The following is a 27,207-nucleotide window of genomic DNA, read 5'->3' as shown; positions in this document are numbered from 1 at the left end:
TGTTCACATATCAAATAAATGAATAAATAAACAAAAGGATCCTTTTGTCAGGTGGGAGGGGTTTTTAAAGGAGAGGACCCAATCACAGAGAGAGAAGACCATAAACAGGAGTGACATTCAAACGAAAAGTTCATTTCATGAAAACTCAAAATACAAAAACACAGACTACAATGTAATAAATGAAGAAGATACTAACTGACCAACTGACTGAATGACCGATCGAACGACCGAATGACCAACTGACTTACCAATCACTATTTGATTGACTGACTGACCAACTGACTGACTGACTGACTGACTGACTGACTGACTGACTGACTGACTGATTGACCGATCGACTGTCCGACTGACTGACCAACTTCTTGACTGACCGATCGAACGACCGAATGACCAACTGACTTACCAATCACTATTTGATTGACTGACTGACCAACTGACTGACTGACTGACTGACTGACTGACTGACTGACTGACTGACTGATTGACCGATCGACTGTCCGACTGACTGACTGACCAACTAACTGACCAACTGACTGACTGATCGACTGTCCCACTGACTGACTGACTGTCTGACTGACTGTCCGACTGACTGACCAACTGACTGACTAACTGACCGACTAATCGACTGTTCCACTGACTGACTGACTGACTGTCCGACTGACTGACCGACTGACTGACCAACTGACTGACTGACCGATCGACTGTCTGACTGACTGACTGACCGAACAACTGAATGACCGACTGACTTACCGACCACTAACTGACTGACTGATTGACCGGTTGACTGTTCAACTGACTGACTGACTGACTGACCGAACATCTGAATGACCGACTGACTTACCGACCACTAACTGACTGACTGACTGATCGACTGATCGACTGACTTACCGACCACTAACTGACTGACTGATTGACCGACCAACGACCGACCCACTGACTGACCGGTTGACTGTCCGACTGACTGACTGATTGACCAAACAACTGAATGACCGACTGACTTACCGATCACTAACTGACTGACCGACCGACTGACCATCGATCCCTGTACACGTCCACCCATAAGCTTTAGTCTTAGATTATACACGTCTAAAGATGTAATGTATCTGCATACGAACCTTTGGGTACATACCGGGCTTCTCTATGAGATAACTGTGTATGGAGGCCATAGCTGGACATTTGGACAAATAATCTGAAATCTGGTAAATCCTCACTGTTACTGACAACCAGTCTGAGCTGCTGATATGATTGGTCTGATGCGTCTCTGAGCTAGCGAACAAACTATCAGATGTGTAGCATAGCATATATTGTACAGTATTTACAGTGATATTGGTGGGCTTTTTTCTTAATGCATCCTTGTTTTAAACATTTTAAATGTATTATCCTTCACTAACATTGCACACATTAAAATTCTGGCGTTCACAAATTCTTTTTATTCTGAGCCGGTGTTAATCTATTTTAAATCATGAATGCAGTTAATAAAAAAGCAACAGATGAAATAAAATCTCCCTCGTGCTCTCGGACAGCAGCGAGGAAACGTTCTGAAGCACTGAATGGTTGGATAAGCTCCTGCAGAAGTAACACGTTGTGCAGTAATTAGCTTTCCAATCACAAAGTCTCAGCTAATTAGTGTGAGTTCTGAAGGGAGCTTGTGTTGGTGGCTGCTAAACAAAGAACAAGGCATCAGACTGCTGCCAACGTGCTGCCAGACCTCATACCATGTACCATGTATCATGTACCATGTACCAGCACACTGCATGACGGAAAGCAGGAGAAACGTGCCATCCAGGTGTGAAGAACCTGTTAGCTCAAAAATACTGTGTGCTTTGAACATTAAAAAGTGTTTCATATAGCAGAAAGGGGGAACAGGCAAGTATTTGTACATCTTACCAGGAGGCGGAGCTACATGGTGGCCAATGGGGCTCTCTTTGGTCACAACTTGGCTATGGGATAAGTTCACAAAACGCGGAGCAGAACATCAGTTCCCCTAACCGTAAACTTGTGATTCAAACAAGACGCGGTCGGTGCCTTTTCAATGATTACTTTAGTCGCTTCAGGTCATTTTTTCTTACTTTGATGACTTTGATTTAAGCTCTGAAGCTTAAAGGCACTCGTTTTCTCCACTGCGTACGATTGAGAGGGAGATTTTTGGTCATGTTGTTGATGTAATGTGTTTGTTGATGATTTTAAATGATTTTACTGATGATTTTGATATGGTTTTTTTTTTTGCCGACTTTAATGTTCTGATAGAATTCAAGCTGTCGAATGTTTTCTGTTGCACTTTTTGATCATGTAAAGCACAATGAGTTGACTTGTGTATGAAATGCGCTATACAAATAAATTTGCCTTGTCTTGCCTTGAAGCATTTCAGACACAGATATGTGCTAGAGGTTCTGCCTTCACTTACTGTACATTAAATCATGTATGTTGTGTCTTGTTGTTCATTACCCAAAATATCAAGTTGTGTACTCAGTGAGTTGTCCCACCCTTCCAATTAAAGTTCCATAAATCCTTGAATATTATAAGTCTGTTAATAGTGGAAACTCTCTGTAGCAGCGTGAGTGGGCATGTAAACACTTTATTTTGGGGTTTTCCTTACCCCGACATGTGAAATGAAAAGAAAAATCATACTGCCCGTTACTTATTCTTAGTAATTCGCATGAACTCCAAGTTTATACCTTCACATTTTATACATTTTTCCAAATATGGATTATCTGATGACTTTTCTTTTTCTTTCTTTCTGTATATCAAAGGTTAACTCTACAAGTAGTGCTGACGATTTCTCTTAATTCAACTGATCATAGATGTGCACAAGCACAGTATGAGTTATCTAAGTGGTTAGCATATTATTGGCAATTAATTCAACAGTTACATCTATTTGTATTTTAAAAGCCTGATTACTATACCTCTATATTCTTCACCACATCAACACATTTGATAATGATGGTGTTTTTCAACATATCCAATAATTTAATAAGTTAATAAGGTTTTCTAAGGCCTTTCTAAGGCCTCATGGAGAGCACACGCAATCTCCAAAAACAGAGACACAGTTACTAACCACTACCAGCGGTGGAAAGAATACAGAAAAAATATACTTAAGTAAAAGTACTGTTACTTTGATTACATTTTACTTAAAGTAAAAGTAAAGTTGCTGGTGTAAAAATCAACTTGAGTAAAAGTAAAAAGTAGCTCACTTAAAATGTACTCAGAGTAACCGTTACTTAGTTACTTTTTGTCTCCCATGCAATAAAGAAATAAAAAGTGCATACAGATCAAACTAGGTTCTTTTTCTGTTATGATAATTTATTAGAGAACATAATTTCAAAATAACATGCATGAGAACAAGACATGGTCTGGCTAACCTGGATAAATAAAATAAAATAAAAGTCAAGGATGTCAATTCGACGATGTAAGTGCTTGTGTCAATACATCCAATGTGTCAGAGAATCCAATAAATCACCTCTGAAAGCAAAAAATGCGTACAGTGTGTTATATAAAGTCTATAAAACATTCTCGGTGGAATGAGCCGAAGGAGAAAAAAATGATACTGACGCCCCAGGGTGACGTGCCAAATAGTTTTATATTAATGATAATAATTGTAATTAAAATTACATGATCATTGCGCAAAACTGCTGATCAATTGGCTATAACAACTGTAGAAACGTGCACACAATGCGTAACGACACACAGTGGCTTATCAGGCACTGTTGGAGGACGAGGCACACGGGAGACCAGAGTCAACGCCAGTCAGTGTTAATGGGGGGGCATTAAGAAAACTTCATCGGACACAAAAACACTCCGCCCTGAGTCGCACACAACCTAATGCTATATAAACACAGCCACAAAAACAAAGATAGCTTCGCTAACATACATCTGACCAAGTGGTCGCTACAGACACGGGCATCAGGTTTAAAATCCACTTTTTACGGCGTTGTTCTGTGAGCTTTTTACGTTTCTCACATCTGTGAACGACAATCTTCGGTAGTCATTAATCTCTTTTCCTTTTCTCGGTTAGAACGATGGGAGCAGCCGTAAATTACACAAAACATGGGCATTTTGATGATTTCAAATGGCAGATTCTCAGGTTTCCTGCCCTCCATCAGAATTTAGTGCTCTCACATGAGTCAACAGAGCAGACCATAGATATATACACATTGTATTGGCTGATCCTAACAACAGCTCTAGGGTACGTTCAATATCAAAAATGTAGCAGACTCCCGTCCGCGTGCGGGATTTATTTTACTCTGAAACTGCATCTATTTCAAATGTAGCAATGTACTGTTACTTGAAATAACATTTACTTAAGTAAAAGTAAACTTACAGATTTTAAAAAGTACTCAAAAAAGTAGAAGTACACAAAAAAGCTACTCAATTACAGTAACGAGAGTAAATGTAATTCGTTACTTTCCACCCCTGACCACTACACCTCCATGCTGCAAAGCCATAAAAATACATTTAAATAAGTTGGCCTTTAACCCTAATCTAAACTAATGTTTAAAATAAATGAATAACTGTCAGTTCATTATTCATTATGATGCTTTTCCCATAATTGGATTCTTGTTGGCTCGCTAACAAGCATATGGACGCCATGTGTTTTACACAAAGTTACACACACATCAGTGCCTTCTCCACTATCTATGAGGAAAATGCTGATAGAGCAGGATTTTTTCCTCTCCCATCATTTCCTTTCATTAATAGGCTCAACATTATACTATGGTCAACTCTATTGATTCAATAGAGCAGGGCTGTCAAACTCATTTTAGTTCAGGTGTCAAATACGAACAGTCACATTAATGTTTAGTTTGCACTTTTTACGTATGAATAATATATAGAGGACGTGCAGCTGACATCACAAAGTTATACAATTCTGTTTATCCGCCGTATTGGAAGGCAAGTGTTGTTTGTCTGTGTTCTGTCCGAGAAAGAAAAGTTTTGTTTACTCGCGTCAGCAAAATGGTAATGATCAGCTTTTGGCTGTACAAGCTGCCAAAAGGATTAAAAACTTTAAGTTTCACCATTCATAAATGAAGCCTTCAGGAGAACATTTCCTTAGGGGTAAGTACAAATGAAATAATTGATTCAGAGCCTAAAAGTTTTCAGGTAATATCATTTTGTATTTTTTTTTTACATGTATTGATGTGCTGAGCTTTTTCTTTAGGGACTTAGGGGAGGTTTTTTGTGATGTGACAACGCTCAGGCAACACTTTTCTATTTAGCGTCTATCTACAGAAACATTGTGCTTGCTAGGACTACTATAACAAATATGAAACGTAATCAATGTTTGCATTGCGTCTGTATGCTTTCACTTCCTCTCCAGTGTAGTAGGACTGTTTATGAATTAAATCATTGCATAAATCAGGGTATGCAAAGTCAAGAAATGCATCTTTCTTCATACCTTTCCATACCATTTTCTGTAGCGCCAATTTTTTTTCGCAAACTCTTTAAAAACATGTGGAGCTGTAATGTACAGCTCATGACACCTGACCACAGAACATTTATCAATGTAGTGGCAGCTTGCAGTCCCTTCTAAATGGTCGGTGAACTTTTAAAGGACGTCTTTCGATACAGACATCACTATGCCATCGCAAATAACTCAAAAGATAACTTTCTCCACACAATTCTATAACCTCTGCTTCAGCCTTCTTTTACCATCCGTTATGGTTGAATAAACACAAACTATGACATCACTGTTCCTCCTCTATAGCGTGTGTAAGTCATCAAGTGCATTAAGTAACAAATATCAGTCCCTTCAGGATCGTCACTCCGAAATTTCTTGATTTTCTTCTGGTTTTGTGAGAAATAACAGGATTTCGAAGAAAAAAAATAAAGTTATTTTAAAATGTCTAAATTAAAAATATCTGACATCATGTGATCTAAGCATGGAAAAAATTGTTAATCCTGCAAATATTGTGGAGTTTCTTCAACTTTGTTTGGACTGAATTAGTTGCTCATTTAGTCAATGATTCATGTTTTCTCTGTTATTGTTACTTTCTCCTGTGGGACACATTGGACGCTCTAAAGGACTGGATTTGGCCCCCGGGCCTTGAGTTTGATACGTGATATAGAAATTCCCCAGGCTTCTTAGAACTCAGTGAAAAACTATTGAGAAACACAGAAGTTTCAACCTGTCCATGTTCAAAGTCAGCATCTGTTCCCTCACTGGTCCTGAAGGACGCGTCCGTCGTACTCTCTGGTTCCACAGCTGTCGACTTCCTGCACATTTTTCCAATCTTCCCAAGTTGGATGTGGCTCTTTTTCAAAGTGAAGTAGAGTTTGAAGTTGTGTGCTGATATCAAAGCTCTTCATCCTGTCCCTACGGGTGAGCCCAGACATTGGGCTCACAAACTCATTTTTGCCCCCTCGTGTCTGAAGGCGGATTCCTTTTCCGTCTGACTAGTGATTATCCATGGGGGCTGGGGTGAGGATTAATGAAATGTATTAAACTACTCTGCTCCTGGCTCATAGACTTCTCCTTGACGGCTTGATGTGAGCTTTGGTAATTACTCGCTGTCTGTAGAAGTAAAGGTCCATTTGAATAAATCAGACAACTGTCTTTGAAGTTTGCGATCCCAAAAAAACAATGTTGTTGTTGTACATAAATGTTTCAAAATGTCAGGCTGATGTTTATGATGCTTGGAAGCTGTCTCATGCTCTCAATTCAATTCATATAAACTTAGTTGATCAAATGAATTATGCACAAATAATCAAACACAAAACAAGTGACATCACTCACTATTTATGTTTTTAGTGTACATTTATTTCACCACAATCATCTGACGACGCCCTGAAATCCTCCTGCGGCCACAGTAGGGGTCGGGACCCCACGTTAACCTAATGTTTGCACAAAGAAGACTCAATAAGTAGACGACTTAATAAGTACAAGCTTTGTAACTTGATTATGTAACATTTCTAACTTTTTCCACTCAAACCGTGTTCGCAACTTCACCAATAGAAAGAACAAAATAACTTCAACAGCATGTTTATCCATTAGAGAGTTAACTGTTGCAAAATAGGTGATCACTGATTAAAGACAAATAAAGTTGCTTGATTTATTGATTGATTTTATGCCCAAAACCATTTTTTTTTCTTCTGAAATCAAAAGTAAGCATTCAGTTAGTATTTTAATTTGCCATATTTAGTTGTTAAAATGTAAGAGTGACTGCTCTTTATGGTTTTAAACCCAGCTATTACAATCAAAAAACTTTTCTATTGGTTGAGAATGGCGATTTGTGACTATTGGCTTATTTCTCAGTGTTGGCCCCGCCTCCTCCTATAAAAAACGTCACCTGTGGACTCAACAATGTGTAGGAAATTGGATGGAGAGAATTTTGAATAGAGAGCTATAGTGACTATTGAGTGGTTAGTTAGTACTGTACAGCATAAATTGTTTATTGAGAAATCTATGTTTATGTATGATTCTTTTGAAATGCAAAAAATACTTAACTAATCGTTTACTATGGTTTACTGCTGGTGGTCATCCATATACATTAATGTATATAAGTCCCTCCCTCATCCTATAGACCCCTATACAAATGGAAACGATTGCCAACTGCGCCCAGCCAATAGGCTTCGATTTCGTGTTTTTGAGACTGTCAATCAAAGTGAATATGGAATCAATGCGACCTGATTATGTTCAGCGATGCGCGTGCGGAAAAGTAGAGGCGTGGCTTCTGGTAGATTGCAAAGGCAGGGGGAGGAAGTGGAGCTGTTGAGGGCGGGACATCTATACGTCCTCTCAGAAACTCCGGATAGCAGCTTTAATGAGTGTGGTAGAATAATCTAATAATATTCCAGTGGTACCAACCGTCAAAAATATAAACATGCTCAACATACTGCAAATAAAAATGACATAAACATGACATAAATACAAGAAATGGCTATGCTAGCCCGATCCTTTCAGCGCATGCACGTAAACGAGGTCAATTCCTTCACTCGCAATCTTTACGACAGTCTTTACGACAGAGCACTTGGGAAGTGATATTTGTATGTAAACCCACCATACAACGTTTGCTAAATATTTTGATAGTACACCTGTAAATATAGTAATAAAGAGGATATACACAAAAATGGATCAAAACACAATACACAACATTGACAGTCAAAATCCAAAAAGAAAATAAAATAAAAACCAAAATAAATCAGAATTCACTCAAAACATGAATGTCCAAATTTTTTTTTTTTAATTGCAGGGTTTCAACCTTTTAAATAGTACACGAACTGCCGTGAAATAGGCCGACTGGATGGTGACGCGTTTCGCACAGGCGTTGAAAGGATACGAAAGGATCAGGGATTGGGCAAAGACAGACAGTGTGGGCCTTCCTGTGACCTCAGGTTCCTGATGCAGACACATCACTTCCCTGAGCACAGCTTTCTTTCCCAGTCTGTGATGTGAGCAGCTTCACCTCCACCATGTGACCACTGAACTCTCTCCTTTCTCTCTTCACACACTCATACAGTGTCTCATGTTTAGCTCTCGGGCCTCTGTCACATTTAATGACTCCCACTCTCACACTTTGCACCACGCCCACTCACGACTGCATGACTGACAGACCATTCATTTACAGGTATATTGTTTTCTCCTTAATTAGACAGATCATTAAATACCTTATTGCTCTCAGCAGAGACGGCTGTGTTACCAGTTACCAGTAGTATTCTGGGCAAGTGAAAAGCATGCGTGAGTGTGTGTGTGTGTCACAAGATGAGATTCTGCAGCAAACAAACTAGAAAATAGTGTGTCAGCATGGGTTTGTATGTCTATCTTTAATCTTTTTCCATTTATCATTGTGTTTCTATCACACACACACATCACACACACTCACTCTCAGCTCTGTCGCTCACGCTCCACTTTAAAGAAGGTAAACATGGAAATGAGGACAGATTAAAGCTGTTTTTGCTGCAGTCGTTCAGAGGAAGGTGAAGCTGATGGATCCTGAATAGAAAGTCCCACATTTTTTCTGCCCTTTGTTTTCACCGATCAGCCGCGTGAAAATGTTCAGCCTCTGTGCAGAGCTCTCACAGAAGGAAATTACATTTGTACCATATTCAGATTTCATCTGCATTTCCTTATATTCCATAGGCAGAGATGGAGGTGGGGGAGCTGTAGTAGCTACTGTATGTTACACATTACTTTTGGTAGTAAATAATACTAACACATTATTTTCTTAATTAACTTGGTTACCGTCACTCTGTGGTGCGTTACTCTATTCATTTGATTGGTAAAATGATGCATTTTTTGGCTGGATGTGATGTAATTCTGTGTTTTTAACCAGAGACTGTTTAAAAGAGCAACAGGACAGAGTGAGTGACTCAGAGTGGTGAAAAACACACAGATCATTTCTGCAGTAGAGCCATATGCTTCAAAGCCAAGGCACTACCTGGTGTGATACCATGTCCACCTGCGCATGACAGATTAACCCTAAACCACAGAACATTTATAACAACGATGATATACAACTATCAGACTGACCAACAGTGTGTGTACAGTAATTGTCCAGACAGGAACAGTAGTGAGAGGAAGGCTATAGGCAGACATGAGACACTGGGAAAACACATACAGTCCTCTGTCTAATTTTGTAAGCCCAACCAAATGAACAGACAAAAATACACAAAATGACTTCAAAAGTACACAACATTACAACAAAAACACAGAAAATGGCAACAAAACACACAACATTACAGAAAAATACATAAAATGACAACAAGCACACACAAAAATACATAAAATGACAATAAAAACACAAAATGACAACAAATACATACTTAGAAAAATACACAAAATGACAACAAACACACACAAAAACATAAAATGACAATAAAAATACACAAAATAACAACAAATACATACTTAACACAAAAACACACAAAATGACAACAAAAACACATAAAATGACAATAAAAACGCACAAAATAACAACAAATACATACTTAACACAAAAATACACAAAATGACAATAAAAACACACAAAATGACAACAATTACATACTTAACAGAAAAATACACAAAATGACAACAAAATCACGCAAAACAACATCAAAATCCACACAAAATAACATCACAAAAATCATTGTTGTGTCCTGTGTTTTTGTTCTGATTGGTCATTGTTTTTATTCTGTGTATCAAACAATCACATTTTTGTGATTGCCCATCTTTGCTATAAGGACATTAACTAAAAGTAACTATAAACGTGACATTTTTTTTTTTAATATAATGCATTATTTTGTGTTTAAGATGTTTTTATTGAAGTAACTGGTGACAGTAACTGTTTTTTACTATTCCTCAGTAACACATGGTTACTACAAAATGAAGAGTGCTGATCATGTGTAAGCCAAAGTAACTTTTTGGATGAAGTGAGAACTTTCTCAACATTGCCTCCTCACCTGTGTGTGTGTGTGTGTGTGTGTGCGCGTGCGTGCGTGCGTGCGTGTGTGTGTACCTGCATTGAGTCACTTCGACGGCTCTGTGCAAATGGCGGCATTTAGACGAAGGCAGCGAGATGGATGTGCTGTCAGAGGAGGGAAAGTGCTGCAGCATAAACACACACACACACACACTTATAGTGTGTAGAATAGCTGCTTTATGTCTGTTTATAGCTGTGTTTAAAAAGTGGCAGCTCAGGGGGAGAAAACTATTCCCAGTTTAGAACTCAGAATGGGAATGAGCTGGGATGTGACACACTCAATGAGAAGACAAAGAGATCTGAGATCAAACAATGAGATAAAAGAATTTCCTCCAACACCCTCCCAGCCTGTCAACAGCTCCTATTGAACAGTTTGTCATTCCAGCTTGGTTTTAGACAAAGGGAGAAATCATCTGCTGTCAGTGGTGAGCGATGACAGGGTGAGGATCAGGGCTGAGTGTCAGATCATAAAGAGCTCCACACACCAGTAAAAAAGGTACAGGGTCTGTGTTCCCACTCCTGTGACCAAGTTCAGCAGCTTGTGCATGAGCGTATTCGCCTCCAATAAAACAGAAGGAAGAATTAATCCAATCACCATCACAGATTCAGTTCAGCTTAAACTACAACAACATAATAAGAGATACATTTACATAAGCAACTGCTAGCCCCCAACCGAAAAAAACAAATACACAAAAGGACTCCATAGTCACACAATATGACGGAAAAATACACAAAATGACTTGGGAAAAATATACAAAATGACTCCAAAAACAACAACAGAAAACAGAATTTGACAGAGAAGTACACAACACGTCTAGAGACAATATACTAAACAACAAAAACACACAATATGACTGAAGATCATACTGAAATAACAAAATAAATAAAAAGTCAACAACAATACACAAAATGACTCTATAAACACACAAAAGAACAACAAAAATGACAAGAAAAATAAGCAACAAACAAAATACACAATTAGGGCAGGTATGAGTAACTGGTAGGTCAGGGGCCACACGCAGCCCCCCAAAATAAATGTAGAAAATGACAAAAAAAAAAAAAAACAATACAGCAAAATAAATAAAAGGACAACAAAAATCCACTGATTCCAAATATACAAAATTACAATTAATTATACAAAAGAAGAAAAGAAATACACAAAATGATAAGAAAAATACACAAAAATACTCCCAAAACACACAAAATGACAACAAAAACAACAGCAAAAACACGCAAAATCACAAAAACACTCAAGGTCTTTGTAGTTTCAAGTGTTAATGCTCAGACTGGTGATTATTCTAAATGAATGTTGATAATGTGATAATCACAGTTTTGTGTTCCATAACAGTTGCCCATCTCTGGCTCAGAGTGAACTATTAAAAATGTTAGTCATCAGAAAGTTCAGGAAAACAAACACTGATGATTCACTGGAATCAAAAAAATATTTAAAAAAAACAGTTTCTGATGTTCATCAATCATTCTTTTGTAGATCAAACATTCATCAGGCTTTGGTGCACGAATTGATCAAAAGTTTAACTTATCAAATAATGTGGATTACTTTTTAAGTATGCTTGAAATGCATGTTTTCTTTCTAAATTCTAATCAAAGGATCAACAGGAAGAGCTGGATGAAGTGGTCAGGAGAGGGAAGTCTGGGCTTCCCTGCTCAGGATGATGATGGATGGATGGATGGATGGATGGATGGATGGATGGATTGATAGATGGATGCCCATCAGAGTGCGACAGAACTGCTTGTTCCATTTTTGTTCTCTAATAAACGAGGAGTATTGGCAGAATAAAGCTTTCCTCTGAAAATCTATTTCCTTTATCTGCTTATCTCGCTTCATCTGCAGCTAAAGCTCTCAAGGAAATAATTCAGGTGCCAATTCAGAGCGTCACAGACATACTGATTCCCACCGTCTCTGAGGATGAAAAGGGATGAAAGATTTTTTTTCTTTTTGATGCACAAAATGAATCCATGAACAGCAGCAGAGGTAAAAAAAAAATCATTTAGACAGCACTCTTACCTCTGTGTGTGTGTGTGTGTGTGTGTGTGTGTGTGTGTGTGTGTGTGTGTGTGTGTGTGTGTGTGTGTGTGTGTGTGTGTGTGTGTGTGTGTGTGTGTGTGTGTGTGTGAGATACAGAGATAAAGAGAGGATGCTTGGAGGCAGAGGAGGAATGAGGGCAGTGAGAGAGAGGCCTGGGATGAAAGAAGAAACGGGCGAGCAAAAAGGCCAGAGATAATGGACAGAAAATAAGTAGGACACAGGGATGCTGAAGATGAGATGAAGACACAAAAACAATGTCTTCGTGCCTTCAGCATATTTTATGTCAGTTTGTTTCTCAGGATTAGACAATCATACATTGAATATATATTGCATGTATGCAAGCCATTTAGGAAATTAGATATATAGTTACAGACTCTAGGAATGAATGAATAAGTCTGAATATATTTATAGATGTTTGAGAATACATATATATATATATATATATATATATATATATATATATATATATATATATATGAAAGACTGTATATATGTATATACACAGACTTTTGTATATATTTAAACTTTGAATAAAAATGTATTCAGACTTTTATTATGTATACCGGTATTTTCAGACTTTCATTTATTCCATATATTCCCAGAGTCAACCTTATTTTCATCGGTAGTCCCATTTGAAAGTACTACAACCAATCGCGGAGGTGATTTGGTTATAATCCCTCCTACTTCATTTGCATTAGGTCTTCTAGTGAACATTTTGGCTTAACTAGTAAGTCTAGTTGACTAAAAACATTGTACTTGTACTACTAGTATATTTTAAGTGTACTAGTAGTATTACTAGTAAACAAAAAACCTTACTAGTAAAGCAAAATCCTCTACTAGTAGACAGTTTTGTGTTCCTAGTAGTACTAGTAAAGCTTTGATTTTTATACTAATGTATTTTAAGTCTACTAATACTACTACTTCTACTAGAAGTGTGACGACTTCTCGATACGACGATATATCACGATATTTTTTCCGCACGATCGATTATCGATATGCATGCGCAAAGTATCAAGTTTATTTATTTTTTTTAAAAACCTTTTCTGCTTTTTCACTAAAATGTGCAGGTACGTCTTCTCATAAATGTTGTCACTGTTTGTTGAAGGAACCAATATATTGTTTACTGGAATATTGCACTATAATGGTGTCACTGGCAAGAAAGACCCTATTTTTTGTTTACAAAAAGCACTATTGGAGATACTTATTCGTTTACATTGATATGTTGACACTTATTTACAGAAATGTTGCACTAAAATAGTGTCACTGTTCATAGGATACTTTTTCAATTTATTGTCTTTCAGAGATATAAAATAAAAATTGTATTTTTTCACTTAATCTTTTTTTCTTGTCATAGATTATCGTAGATGATTTCTGACCAATATATCGATAATCACAGTATTGTCATATCGTGCGCTTAGTATTGCGCATTGTATCGTATCGTGAGGTACCTAGAAGGTCCCACCCCTAACTACTACCATGCTATGCTTTTTTAGTATACAATATATGGCTAACTAGTTATACGAGTGAACAAGTGTACTTGCACACAGGAATACTAGTGGAGCTTAACTATGGTTGATCTCACTTGTCTGTGCTGTTCATGCAGCAGGTCCTCACAGTGAGCCGTGCAGCCCTTTTTCTTCTGCCACTATTTTTAAGCAGCAGCTCCAAAGCCTGCAAATAAGGACAAGCCGGAATCTATTTTTACCTCGTGCTCACGACAAATTTACATAGCAGTAGAAATAACAGATGTTGTCAGGATGCTTTAACTGAGGAGCATGACCTCAGACTTAATACGCTCCAGCAATGGGGCTGCTGCTTCTCAGGTTATTCAAGAGGAAATGTTGCTTACTAAAGCGTTTCATGTCTCACTGACATGGTTATCACATGAGATTCCACGATGTGAGCGTCCTGTTCCGCCTCACGTCTGGATACATTTGTAAAACAGGTTCAAAGACTGCGGTGCAGAGGATATACATGCACGGTGTACCCAATGGGAACCTGCCTTAGCTTCACCCACTGTTTACTTAGATTACAGATTCAGGGTCCACAATTTAAACGATTTGAAGTATTTATTTGTTTATTTTTACATAATTTGGGCTTCCTGCTCATAAATCCCATGAAAACAGGAATTCAAAAAATTAGAATACTGTGACGAAATCACCATTTACTTCTCAGTTTTTGGAGAAAAAACTGGACTGTTGGCCAGTGGTCCAAGGTCCTCTTTTCTGATGAAAGTGAAGTGTGCCTTTCATTCAGGAATCAAGGTCCAAGGGTTTGGAGGAAGACAGGATGTTGTTTTTGACTTCTATTTGAAATAAATTGATAAATGTTGAAGAATCCCTGCCCTTCACTCTCTACAAACATTAAAGGACAAAGCAAACAACGTTAATCTGTGGCAGCTGTGTTTATTTCTTTGTCCTCCTCAAACAGACCAAAGCATGCCCTGGTCCTCAGTGGGTCGGTGAGCACAGAGCTCTTCACATGTTGGTGCTCATCCTGGTCTGACTGTTGGCAGGAGTCAGCTCGCCCTGACTGCCTTCTCTGGGCGGAGACTGAGGAGAGACGGACAAGGACAGAACTGATAAATACAGACGGCACAACGTCGTCTTGTTTCCTAATTCAAAAAAATGCCTTGATTATGGGTGGGGCAGTTAAGACACGCCCAGTCTATACTATCTACAATCTATGCTAGGCTAACTAGCTAGTCAATACTCACTATAACTAACTATATTATCTCAGTCCAACCTACTCCCACAGAGTGTAGAACCACAGGTGCTAGTTCTCATAAAAGGGGCGGGGCTAACACTGACGTAAGAAGACACCAAAAACGTCACAAACATTTCCATTCCATTCCCAGCTGTCACAAGACGATACGTACAGGAAACTTAATGGAAGATTTTGATTTTGGTGACATTAAGTTTGGTTTCAAATTTAAGGATAAAGGTACAAATCATTTGTACAACCAAGACTTTTTTTATTCATAAATGCAGATATTTTAAAATCAAAGCCATGTTTGTCACATTTTTAATGAGTTAAAAACATTTTTAAATAATATAAAGTTTGTACATTCTAAACTTGCAGCCAATATTTTCTCAAACTTAAAAATGTGTGTAGAGTTACCCGATTTATTTTGGTTCTAGTTTATTATCTATTTGGTTTTTGATTGTCAATGTTGTAGATTGTCCCCGTTTTTGTATATTTCATTAATGTGAATTTTTTTTTTTTTTTTTTTTTAAAGAACTTTTTCTTTATTTTAAACTACTTTAATTACATCAAATACATCAAATCACAACCCTGCCAATTGCAATTTACAGCTTTGGTGTTATGGAATTAGCTGAAACGTCTCGTTAGAAAAATGGAAACCACCTTATCCAAAATAGGATGATTTATGCTGATCTAATCAGAGAAGCAGTTGAGTCTTAATGTGAAAAGTAAAGAATAAAGCATTGCAAATTGGCCTGATTGAGTGTGTGTGTGTGTGTGTATATATATATATATATATATATCCAATTTTTATGCATTATTATCCGTAAGTTTTATTATTATTTTAGACAGTATTTAAAATGATTTCATTAAAGTATTACTTTTTAAAAATTTACAATTAACAATTAAACACACCACAAAAACAGTTACATATTTACATATACACTGAACAAAAATATGAACGCAATACTTTTGTTTTTGCTCCCATTTTTCATGAGCTGAACATTTTCTATATACACAAAATACCCATTTCTCACAAATCTGTGTTAGTGAGCACTTCTCCTTTGCAGAGATAATCCATCCCACCTCACAGGTGTGTGTATAGTACAGATAATTCAAGCGGACAAGCTTCAACTTGTAGTGATCTTGTATTGATCGTAGATCATCGAGATCACTAAGTGCGCCCATTACAAGACAAAACATTGTCTGTAATGGTAGCATCAGAGCATGTGTGAGGCCACACAACGTTTAATATCAATATTAGGCGCCGCAAATGGCTGCTCCGGTGTGTTGATGTGTCTCCTTTCACTGCAACTACCTAGTCAAATTCCTCGTATTGTTCTAAACTGTACCTGGTCAATAAAAGATTCTGCTTCTGATTCTGATTCTGATTAACCTAACCACTAGGAACGAGTGTGTCATGTGCTCCTGCAGTCTGTGCCTTCTCCTCGCCCTCCGCTCTTTTTTCTGTTTCAGGTGTCTTGATATTGGAGGAGGCAGTTCCTGACCAATAGTTCCCAGCTCAACTAGTCTGGGACACTGATGGACAATCCTTCTTTTCCATTCTGTTTGCACTTCTGTTCACTAACCCCAACTAGTCGAAGTGGATGGCTGCCACCTATGAATATTTTTTAACCTTTGCATAATGTAATTTATATATAGTATGAGCAATTTCTGACCTAATACTGACCCCTGGGGGTTGCCACAAGCAATGTCCAAACATGACTATTAATATTCCCCCAATTTCACAAATGGTTTTCCGTTAGTTAAATAACTTCTCACCCATTGCAACACTATCCCCCTGATCCCATCAAACAGTTCAAGTTCATTGATTAATATGTTGTGATTGTGTCAAAAAGCTGTTTTAAGGTCTATGAATATTCCAACTGAATGATGACTATGATCTATAGCGTTTGTGATCTCCTCAATTGATTGTGTTAATGCCAGTAATGTTTAACTGTTTGCTCTGAATTCAGAAAGTAATTAATTTGTTTATGAAATTGTCTAATCTGTTATTGAATAGTTTTTCTAGAATTTTAGAGAATTGTGGAAGTAAAGACACAGGCCTGTAATTTGTGAATTGTTTTCTATCCCCAGTTTTGTACAGCGGCACAACTTTAGCCATTTTCATTTTGTCAAGAAATTTACCAGTTTGGAATGATAAGTTACAGATGTATGTTAGTGATTCTGAAATCCCCTCAAGATCACCCGTGATGGGCAGAGCTCAGAGGGAAAGGAAAAGAGTTTACAAGACAGAAAATGGCGCCTCGAGAGTTGATGCTGAAGTTCCCAGCAGCTCACATTCGACCAGAGCATGTGTAGAACTAAGTGGACTATTGAGAGTGTCGCGATGGTGAGAGAAAATGATCAAAAAACAGGGTAAGCGGCGACACTCAGCATGACCGGGGGAAGGAGGAAGTGGTGTGTGTGAAGAATGACGGGGGGAGAGACTTGGAGGAAGGCCAAAATACAGTAAGCAAACCATTCAATTCTGACCCAGATAGCAAAATAAGAATAATGTTGCCATCAAAACCCTGGTCTCAGTGTTGTTTTTGTAGTTTTATAGAAGGAAACCAATGTTGAGGTGTCACTAAAGCCAAAAAAATTGCTTCAAAGTCAATGACAGGTTTTTTCAGAAAAAGCCTTTTTTCTCAGCTTTTTGTGAAACTGGTGATTTGTGTGAAACTTGCCTCTATTCCACCACTGATTATGGAAGAAGGAAACAAGCTATAAACAAAAACACATTTTCTGATGAAAGTACAGAGTCTAATCTTTCTGAATCTGAGATTTCAGATTGTCATAGGAAAAAATATTCAGTGGGTCTTGAAAGATCAGTGAAAATCATCTCGAAAGCTTGGCAATATGAGGTTGGCTGCTCTGAAAATGGCTGGCAGTGAATGAGTTAATATTGTTATCAATAAAGTATTGAGGGTAGCTTTGTTATTTAGCACAATTTTAAGTGACGTTGAAGCAAAATTCACCAACTGTAATAGCCGGGTTTCAACCCATAGAAGGCAGTCATTCTTACATTTTTACAACAAAATACGACAAAATGTCAAGAGTTGGACAAGAATCAATTAACAACACTACTTCTTGCTAAATAAATTTGCTTTTAGGAGGGGAAATAAATGTTTTTGTTACTCTTTAAGCTGCTCTGCAGTATTTGTCAGAGTGCTTTCAAGGTCGTGGGATTTATCTGCTGACACTTCTGTTCAAACACAATAAAAACTAAAACCTTTAACATCACAGGTTTAATCATTGGACAATGAAAGTGGCAGTTTGTTTTTGTTAAGTGGTGACGGTCCACAGATCAGAGCTGTCTGGTTTCTTATCATGCAGAAAGGTTAGCTTTATTTAAATTATAACTTTATTTAGATCAGAGGTGGACAACTTTTATCATAAAAAAGTAATCAACATTCATGTCAGCATTTAGAAAAATGACCAATCTGTCATGTTGTCTTTTTTTAGAGTCAGCTTGTGCATTTTTGTTGTTGTTTTGAGAGTTATTTTAATGAATATTTGTGTTTATATTTTTAGTAGTCTTATGTGTAATAAGGTCTATTTTTGCTAATGTTTGGTCTGCTTTTCTCTCATTTTGTGTGTTTAATTTGGGAGCCATTTACTGCCCTTAAGTCTAATATTGGCCGCCAGTCGCCCATGTCTGATTTACTGGATAAGTGTTTCTTGTGTTTACCAAAATATAAATAAACTAGTATTTAAATTGATGGATTTATGAAGCTCACTGCAGCTTCAGGTTTGTTACATTTCTTTCTTTAATTTGCTGAGGATGAAAACTATCAGCAGAGTCCTTCCTGTTTCTGTGCAGCATATCAAAGTACCTTGACGTGGATCTGGTTGCGGAGTACTGCAGCTCGGAGGATCATGGCTTTGGCTCGTCGCTGGAACTCATTGCCCATGTGCAGCGACTTCTCGAAGGTTGTGCTCCGTTGGTCCACATCCCGGGCGTACAGAATCTGTTCAACAGCAGAGAATAAACTGAACTCCTCCGTCTGTCTGATCAGCTCACATTTGGCCGTGTGCCTTTTTAATCACCTTGCTGTGTGAGTCAATGCGTGCGTTGATAAGACCTTCCAGTATGAGCATCGTCAGCTCGTCCTCCAGAGCTGCTACTGTCGTGTTGAAAGCCTGAGCCATTTTGGTCATGTCTGCAGACACATATGGGCTGAAATACTGAACAAAAACAACACAAATCAATAACACACACTCAGAAAGTACAACAAGAAAAAAATTCTACAAAAGCTACTGCTGTTCATATGTCCACTGGGGGGCGGGGGAGCAACAAATATTTCCTAAAAGACAAGAGCCCAAAACTGACCAGCAGGAGGCAGCAAAACACCATTGATTCTTTAAAAGTGTTGTAATTATTTGTATTATTTATATCAGAAGTTTTCAAAGTGTGGGAGAGTAACCCCCACCCCCCCTCAAAGACAAAATATACAAATCTCATTTATTTTACAATACTTCTCCATTTTATGTTATTTTCTTTTTGGTTTTTTCTTCCTTATTTTAGAAAAAAATATTTTTTAAATTTGTACAGTAAAAAAAAATACATAATACTAAATACTAAATACATATTTAGTCATAAAAATCTCAAAATGGCCACAAACGGATTTTTGTATATGTCTGACAAAATGTAAGTTGCTTTAAGCATTAAGTGTATCCTGTAATTTATTGTTTGGTGACTTTTTAGATCAACTGTCATCTCTGGAAATCAGATTTTGTTTTTAAATAAATTCATTTTGTTCATATTGATTTGAAAAAGACTGTTCAATGTAATTCTACCTTTCTAGCAGGAAAACAACAGGAGTGTGGAGTACTAGTTAAAGCAGAGTGAAGCTTCATTATGATGGCGTCCTTTACGCTGCTTCAAGTCCCCTTCATCCCCCCATGAATAAATGCATGAATGCATGTCTGATGAGTCCCATGTCTCACCTGAATGAGGGCTCTGTTTCTGATCTGGCTGTATAGAGTCCTGATGTGTGGTGCCAGGTACATGTCCAACAGAAGATTATCCTGAAATCACGAGCACACCCTGAGTCAATGACCACAAACACCAGAGAAGAAGAAGAAAAAGAAGAAGAAAGAAGGGTTCTCTCCTACTTTCATCTCGTCCAGCAGCTTCAGACACGACGCGTACTTGGACTCATAAAACTTAAAGATGATATCACGAATCTGAGGCTCCAGCTCGAGGAATAACTTAAAGGAGCTGAAGCAGAGAAAAAGCTGCTGAGCAGAGTTTAATTTCACAGAAACAGAATCAACTAGGGACCCCTACCTGCTGGAGATGACATTGCGCTGCAGCTCCTGTCTGTCAAATGTGGCCAAAGCACACAAACCTCCATAGACAGCCACGTTACTGGGAGAGAGGAGCTGAAACACAGCACAGAAACACAAACCTTAGGTTATGCTTATTGGTAGGTCATTTCTCAGGTGAACCTCTGCAGTGCTCACACCTGCCTTCACCTCACTGCTACACACATCTATTGATCACTGTGACCAACAGCAGCATCACACAACTGTTCCACATCGGAGGGAGCATTAAACATCTCGTTTTCATCTGACACCATTTGAACAACATTATCCAGTTTCTCTTTCTAGGGCTGCCAGGGTTTGTGGGGGTGCTGCGTCTCCTAAAGTAGAGCTGGGCAACTTTTACCTGAGGGTCACATGACCAACATTCATGTCACCATCAGAATAATGACCAATCTGAGCATTAACACAAAAAAACAAAGGCTTTGTTTGCATTTATGTTGTAATTTTTTCTTTTTTTCTGTGATTTGTGCATTTTGTTTGTCTATTTTTAGACTAATTTCTGTGTATTTTAATTGGCCTTTTGTATATTTTCTGTTATTTATGTGTACTTTTGTTGTCATTTTGTGTATTCTATGTTTTCCTGAACATTTTTATTGTAGTATTTTTCTTGTCTTTTTGTTTATTTTGCTGTATTTTTGTATGTTTTTTAATGTCATTTTGTGCATTTATTTTGGGAGAGGGCCTGACTAAAGTAGTACGAGGGCTGCCTGTGGCCCCCGGGCCGCTTGTTGTCCATGTCAAACTGAAACCTTGTGTTGCTAGGACTTACTCCATAATTTTTTAATTATTGTACTTTAATTATAAAACTACAACTTCGCCCTGATTGGGCGATGATGCAGAAAATATCAAACCTGGATTTCCTTTGATTTCCTTTCAAACGACACTTTGTTTAAATGCTGTTAGAAAAAGCTCTTGTAGATACATCAGCGGCTCATTTGAGTCCCCGAGCTCACCTCTGGACAGTCGCAGTGGTCGAAGGACGCCTGTAGAAAGCACTTGGCAGCAGGTTTGTATTTTCTTGAAGCCAACTCTGCCAAGCCTACGACACACATGGAGGATAACAGTCACAGGAGTCTATCCACACGAGTCAGAACGCACGAGGCAAACTCACCTGCTGCACATTTTAACTTGGTGAGCACTGACTGGTTTTGGCTGTCACGCTCTCCTCTTTGCTATAGAAGACAAACAGACTTGACGTTAGACACAAGACGTTCTCTGTCTGAGGACGGAGCAAAGCATGAGGCTGCTGTTCACCTCAGCGATCTCTGGAGTGGATTCTGCTTTGTTCACGTAACTCAGCACATGGGACCAGTTCTGAAGGTAAACGCTGACCTGGAAACAGATAGAGAAGTCACATCTTGGAGTCTTTGTGTTACAGAGCGTGAAGAATGCAGCGTGCTGTACCTTGATGACATTCAGACACATGTTAATGACATGCTTAGCACTGGTGCAGTAGTCTCGGGCTCTGGAGTAGCACTTCAGGGCGTTACTGAGGTCGCCGCAGTCCAGGTAGTGATCGCCCAAATCGTCATGGCCTCTCCTGCAGAGGACACAGAAAAGAAAATGATATTCACTTTGAATATTCTTATGAAGAGAAAACAACAGAACACTATGAATGTCATGCGATAATAAATCAAAGCAAATGTATTATAAGATCAAACATTCTTCTCCTAATATAACTCACACTAACAATAAACAGAGATTATGGAAAACTTCTCCAGTGTATCTGCTTAGTTTAGAAAAGCTTTTTTAATGGAAGAGCAGAAAGTGAGCATCTGTGTAGCTGCTGCAGTCACCGACATCACTAATGACAAAAAGCAAAGTCTAGAAACAGCATGAGAATTAAAAAAAACACTTCTACCTGATGCTCTCTTTAATGGAGTTTCCTTTGTAGTTCTTAAGATCAGTGTCCAGTTTCTCCAATTTCAGCAAAGCCTTCTTCCTGGTGGATTCAGCCCAGGCTGAGTCTAAAGGTGGAGGAGCAGCGCCACCTTCAGGCACCGTGTCAGGCACAGCCTGCACTTCTCTGAGGAGTTAAAAAAGAAGACAAGTTAGGATCTGCAGCCTTGTTTGGTCACCCAGAGTTTGAAATAGTCTGTAATACCGTGAAGCCTCTGTGAGTTTGCGATGGATCTCTTCGTAAGTGTCCACATTGAAGGTCCTCTGGACGAAGGTGAGCGCCATCTTCAGAGCCTCCACACGGAGCTGGGGGCAGTGCTCAGCAATGAACTGAAGCCGCTCTATGCGCATCAACCCACTGTAGCTGGTTGCATACTGCTCCAGGTCCTACACGCACACAAACACACACAAACTTCTCCTTAAAACATCAATAATCTATAACAGGATCAGAAGATACAATCTGAGCTCAGGTTTATTCATTTCTTACATCACATTTAGTTACAATAATTCATCGTATTATGTTTTAACTTGAGAATTAATGCTGCTCTGCTGTCATTTTCAAACCCAATGTTGAATAATGTTGACAGTTGCATGAGGGTTAGTCTGTTAGTCCACATCGTTGAATTAATAAAGTAATAATAATAATAATAATAATAGTGGCCCAGAACGCTTTTATAATCAAAACATGGTCACTGTGGTTAGCTATGGATGATAGTTTAGTACGAAAACCTGTATGAGCATGTTAGAGGACAAATACTGTGCTGCTGAAATGCCCTAAAATGCATTTTAAAATGTGTTATTATTCATTCTTTTAGAGCCATCTCCTCATTTGATGGTAGAGGTGTCACGGTCTGATATCAGCCAGAAAATGAATATCGGATTTTATCGGACTGCATCTAAAATCACCGATATACAGTAAGTTCTCCGATAAAATTTTCCGCTCCAGCGCTTCTATCCACCTGTGGAGTGTGAACCACAGGTGACTGTGGTTCACACTCCAACAAAGTAACCTACTGTGGCTGACTATTGTTCTCTGTTTGAGTAACATCACTTGATCAAGCCTTTTCTAACATTCCACACTATAAAATAAGTAAGTATCTATGATTCATGCTGATATTGAATCAATATCGGTAGCGGCCGATACGTAAGGCTGCAATATCGGTATCATATCGGAAGTGAAAAAGTTGTATCGGGACAGCCCTATTGGTATTGATGGTAAACTGTTCTAAAAAGTCAGTACCAAAGAGGGATTTTCCACGATGTAGTTGATGTCAGGAGCATTCTGTTGGTCCTCCTGAGGGTCTGCATCGATCTGCATGGGCTCCACAGATCCCTGAAACACAGTGAGTGAAGGAGAGGGTTCAACACAAACACACACAAGTTAAGTGAGCACACATTGCACAGGTCACATCACATCATCACCATGGGAAAGAACTACATTAATGTCCTTCATGTTCAACACAGTCCAAAACAGGGGGGAATTAACTGATGTAAGACTGCATATTGCATCTCCTCCAACTGAGGGCAACATGCAAACAAAACAAAAAAAAAAGATTCTAAAAACAAACTATAACAACATAAATGCAAAAACTTACTCATACAACACACAATACGACAATAAAAACACACAAACAGGAAGAGAATATACAAAACGACAACTAAACACACTTCATGACTCCAAAATAAAAAAACAAACAACTGTAAGCCCAATTGAAATGAAAAAAAATGTACAAAATCACAAATACACGACAATAAAAAATATGCAAAACGACAGTTTCACAAAATTACTCCAAAAACACACATTATAGCAACAAAAATACACAATATCACAAAAGAAAAATACAAAACATTGTTAACAACAAGAAAGATACACAAAATGAATCCAAAAACATAAAACAATAACTAATGCAAACACAATGATAAAAATAAATGCTATTTGACATGATTTTTTTTTTTTTTTTTTTTTAATCTGTTTTTAAATATTCCAAAAACGCAATATGACAAAATTTCTTGCAGAAGACACAAGACAACCACAAAATGACAGAAAAAACGCATGCTCAGTTTGGTCATTATTTTAATGCTGACATGAATGGCGATAGTGACCCTCAGTGACCTAAAGGTAACAGTACTTCTCATGATGATGTGACAGACAGTGATGTTTTTCCTTTGTAACAGTTGGTTAGAAAGCCCTGCTCCATCCACTGGGCTGAGATGCCGTCGTGACGGAAACATTCGTAAGAATAAGAAAAAGCTCTCAAGTTGATATTATGAAGCATAGACTGAGCTAATGCTACCTGTCACGAGCTGCTAAAAACAGGAAGTCACGTTCTCTCAGGAGTCAGGGCATGCAGCTAAATGAATCATTTAACAGCTGATCATCTTCATCTGGCTTCAGTGATCTTTGAACACAGAGCCAAGAGTCATTTCTAACAGTTCCATTTTAAACAGACGTTTATCCGCGAAACGTTAGAACTGTTATTCTGCCTTCGATCATAGCAGTCCAAAACTACATATTTGTCTCATATACATACTCATCTATACGAGCAAACACCTAAACATTCAATTAGTGTGTTGATGTTGAAGTTTTGCTGCAGTTTTACTGCATCAAACAACAACAACAAAAAATTACTATCGTCAGTTAGCAGCTCGTTAGCTTTCTGAGTTCTGGTCTCTGTCGACAGCGACACTCCGTACCAGACTGTCGCTATTTAATGTATTTTCTGCGATTACATCACCCCGAAAATCCATAATCATGAATGTGAACCTCAGCTGCATCTATCGACCTCTACAACCAGATGCTGGAACCCGAGGCTAGCATGCTACAGGCTAGCTCAAAGGACTCCTGCTGTTAGCGGTTAGCGTGAGTACATTTGGCTTACCTGAAAGTTGAAAACCTGCACAGGTAAAGGCATGTTATAATCTACTATTTTATGTTGTATTTTCCAGGATTCTTCAGACAGGTGTAGGCAATGGCCCACTGCAGCGCTACAGCCGCTAATCTAACTCAGAATTATACAGGGGGTTGTCACTGCCGGATATTTTCAAGCACTCGATCGTTTCAACGCATGCATAAACGACGTCACTTCCTTCACTCGTAGTTCTCACGACAGAGCTCCTGGGACGTGATATTTAAATGTAAAACGACCATATGACGCTTGTTAAATATTTATAACAGTACTTATGTCAATATGTAAAAAAAAAAAAAACACGAAAAGGAAAAATAGTTTCTGAGCGTTAATTCAGGAACAAACAAGTTTTTTTTGTCCGTTTTTGTATGGTCATTTTGTTGTTGTGTTATGTTTATTATTGTCGTTTCTTGTGTTTTGGGAGTACTTTTTATTCGTTTGCTGTCGTTTTGTGTCTTTTTGTAAATGTCTTTGTCACATTGTATATTTTTGATTTGGTGTTTTTTGTTGTCGTTTTGCGTGTTGACAACGTAATTTTCCTATTACTCATTTTTCCTGACCATAATCTGCGGTTCATCTAAGATCAAACTGCTATGGATTTGTCTATTGAAATGAAATAAAATCTAACCATCCTTTATTGTCATTTAGTTGTACTAGTGCAACGTGCCCGTAGGAAGTATATCTTGCAATAGAAAAGTGGGAGGATAAGTAGCTTTTTCATGGATAGTTTACATGGGAGCTTTAATTCCTCTTTAATTCAGAATAAAAGTTAAATCATCTTTAAACTGACCTTATAAACACTTAATTCCTAATGCAAATTTAATTTTGAATAAAAACACACGCGTGCACGCTTGCGCAAACGGCACCCCAGCCCCAGGCCACCACGGTGCCCCATTCCGGGATAGGCTGCCCCCCGGCCGGACACCATCCACCCACTGCCCCGCTGCCCACAGGGTGATTGGCTCTGGTGCGCCCACTGGCTGCCTCTAACCCGACTAACTGTTCCGTGTGATCAAACTCAACACAGGCTTATTGACAGTATCCTTGGAGTCCAAACAAATCCGACGTCGCACACATTTGAACCAAGCAACAACCAAGTTGAAAGTCTCAGCTCTGTCTGTCCCTGAACCGCAGAGATATTTGAGCCACACGCTGTTCACGGTCATGCATCTGGCACGTTGCTCGCACTTTAGGTGTTTCTGCATCTCAAAGCCTTTCATGACAGGTGGCATCGCTACTTGCTGTGATGTCTAACTGTGCTTTGATGTCTAACTGTGCTTTGATGTCTAACTGTGCTTTGATGTCTAACTTTGCTTTAATGAGCCTGGGCTATTGCTTTGATGTCTAACTTTGCTTTTACGAGCCTGGGCTATCGCTTTGTTGATTTAATGACTAACTTTGCTTTGATGTTAAACTTTGCTTTTACAAGCCTGTGCTTTTGCTTTGTTGATTTAATGTCTAACTTTGCTTTGATATTAAACTTTGCTTTTACAAGCCTGGGCTTTTGCTTTGATGCTTTGATGTCTAACTTTGCTTTTAAGAGGTAGGACTATTAGAACATAGGGATGACATCATCACTGTAAAGCTAGGACTGATGACATAATCCCTGAGTCCATCAACTCAGGAGATGGGGCGTGGGGGTGGGGCGTCCGAACAAATCCGACATTGCACACGCTTGAACCAAGCAGCAGCCATGTTGAAACTCTCTGGTCAGTCTGATCCTGATGTGCTAAGATATTTGAGGAACACACACAGACAGACAGACACACATACAAAGAGATGTTCCTTGCTTCATAGATAGATACATACAACAGCAGGCCAGGCAAAATGAGAGAGGTAAAGGAAAGGTAAAGGTAGGTTTTGTAGTGAGAAAAGTAAGTCCTCTGTTTATTGATGCACAGGAGTAATCTGAATGATTTCAGCT

General features: G+C 38.4%; 1 protein-coding gene across 1 annotated transcript; it reads right to left on the bottom strand.

The window, feature by feature from the left end:
* Positions 1–14,918: 14,918 nt before the first annotated feature.
* gps1 (G protein pathway suppressor 1) lies at positions 14,919–25,467 on the bottom strand. Its single transcript, XM_028455568.1, has 14 exons — positions 25,257–25,467; positions 23,618–23,710; positions 22,583–22,764; positions 22,340–22,504; positions 21,883–22,018; positions 21,733–21,810; positions 21,590–21,650; positions 21,432–21,517; positions 20,441–20,535; positions 20,266–20,371; positions 20,098–20,178; positions 19,198–19,335; positions 18,984–19,118; positions 14,919–14,993 (listed from the first exon to the last, which is right to left on the bottom strand). Exons 1-14 carry the CDS (start codon positions 25,287–25,289, stop codon positions 14,919–14,921), a joined length of 1,464 nt encoding a protein of 487 aa, XP_028311369.1. The 5' UTR covers positions 25,290–25,467.
* Positions 25,468–27,207: the final 1,740 nt, after the last annotated feature.

Source organism: Gouania willdenowi, chromosome 8 (genome assembly GCF_900634775.1).
Source record: "Gouania willdenowi chromosome 8, fGouWil2.1, whole genome shotgun sequence".
NCBI lineage: Eukaryota > Metazoa > Chordata > Actinopteri > Blenniiformes > Gobiesocidae > Gouania > Gouania willdenowi.
The sequence above is the reverse complement of the archived record's forward strand: the minus strand, read 5'-3'. Positions and strand labels throughout refer to the sequence as shown.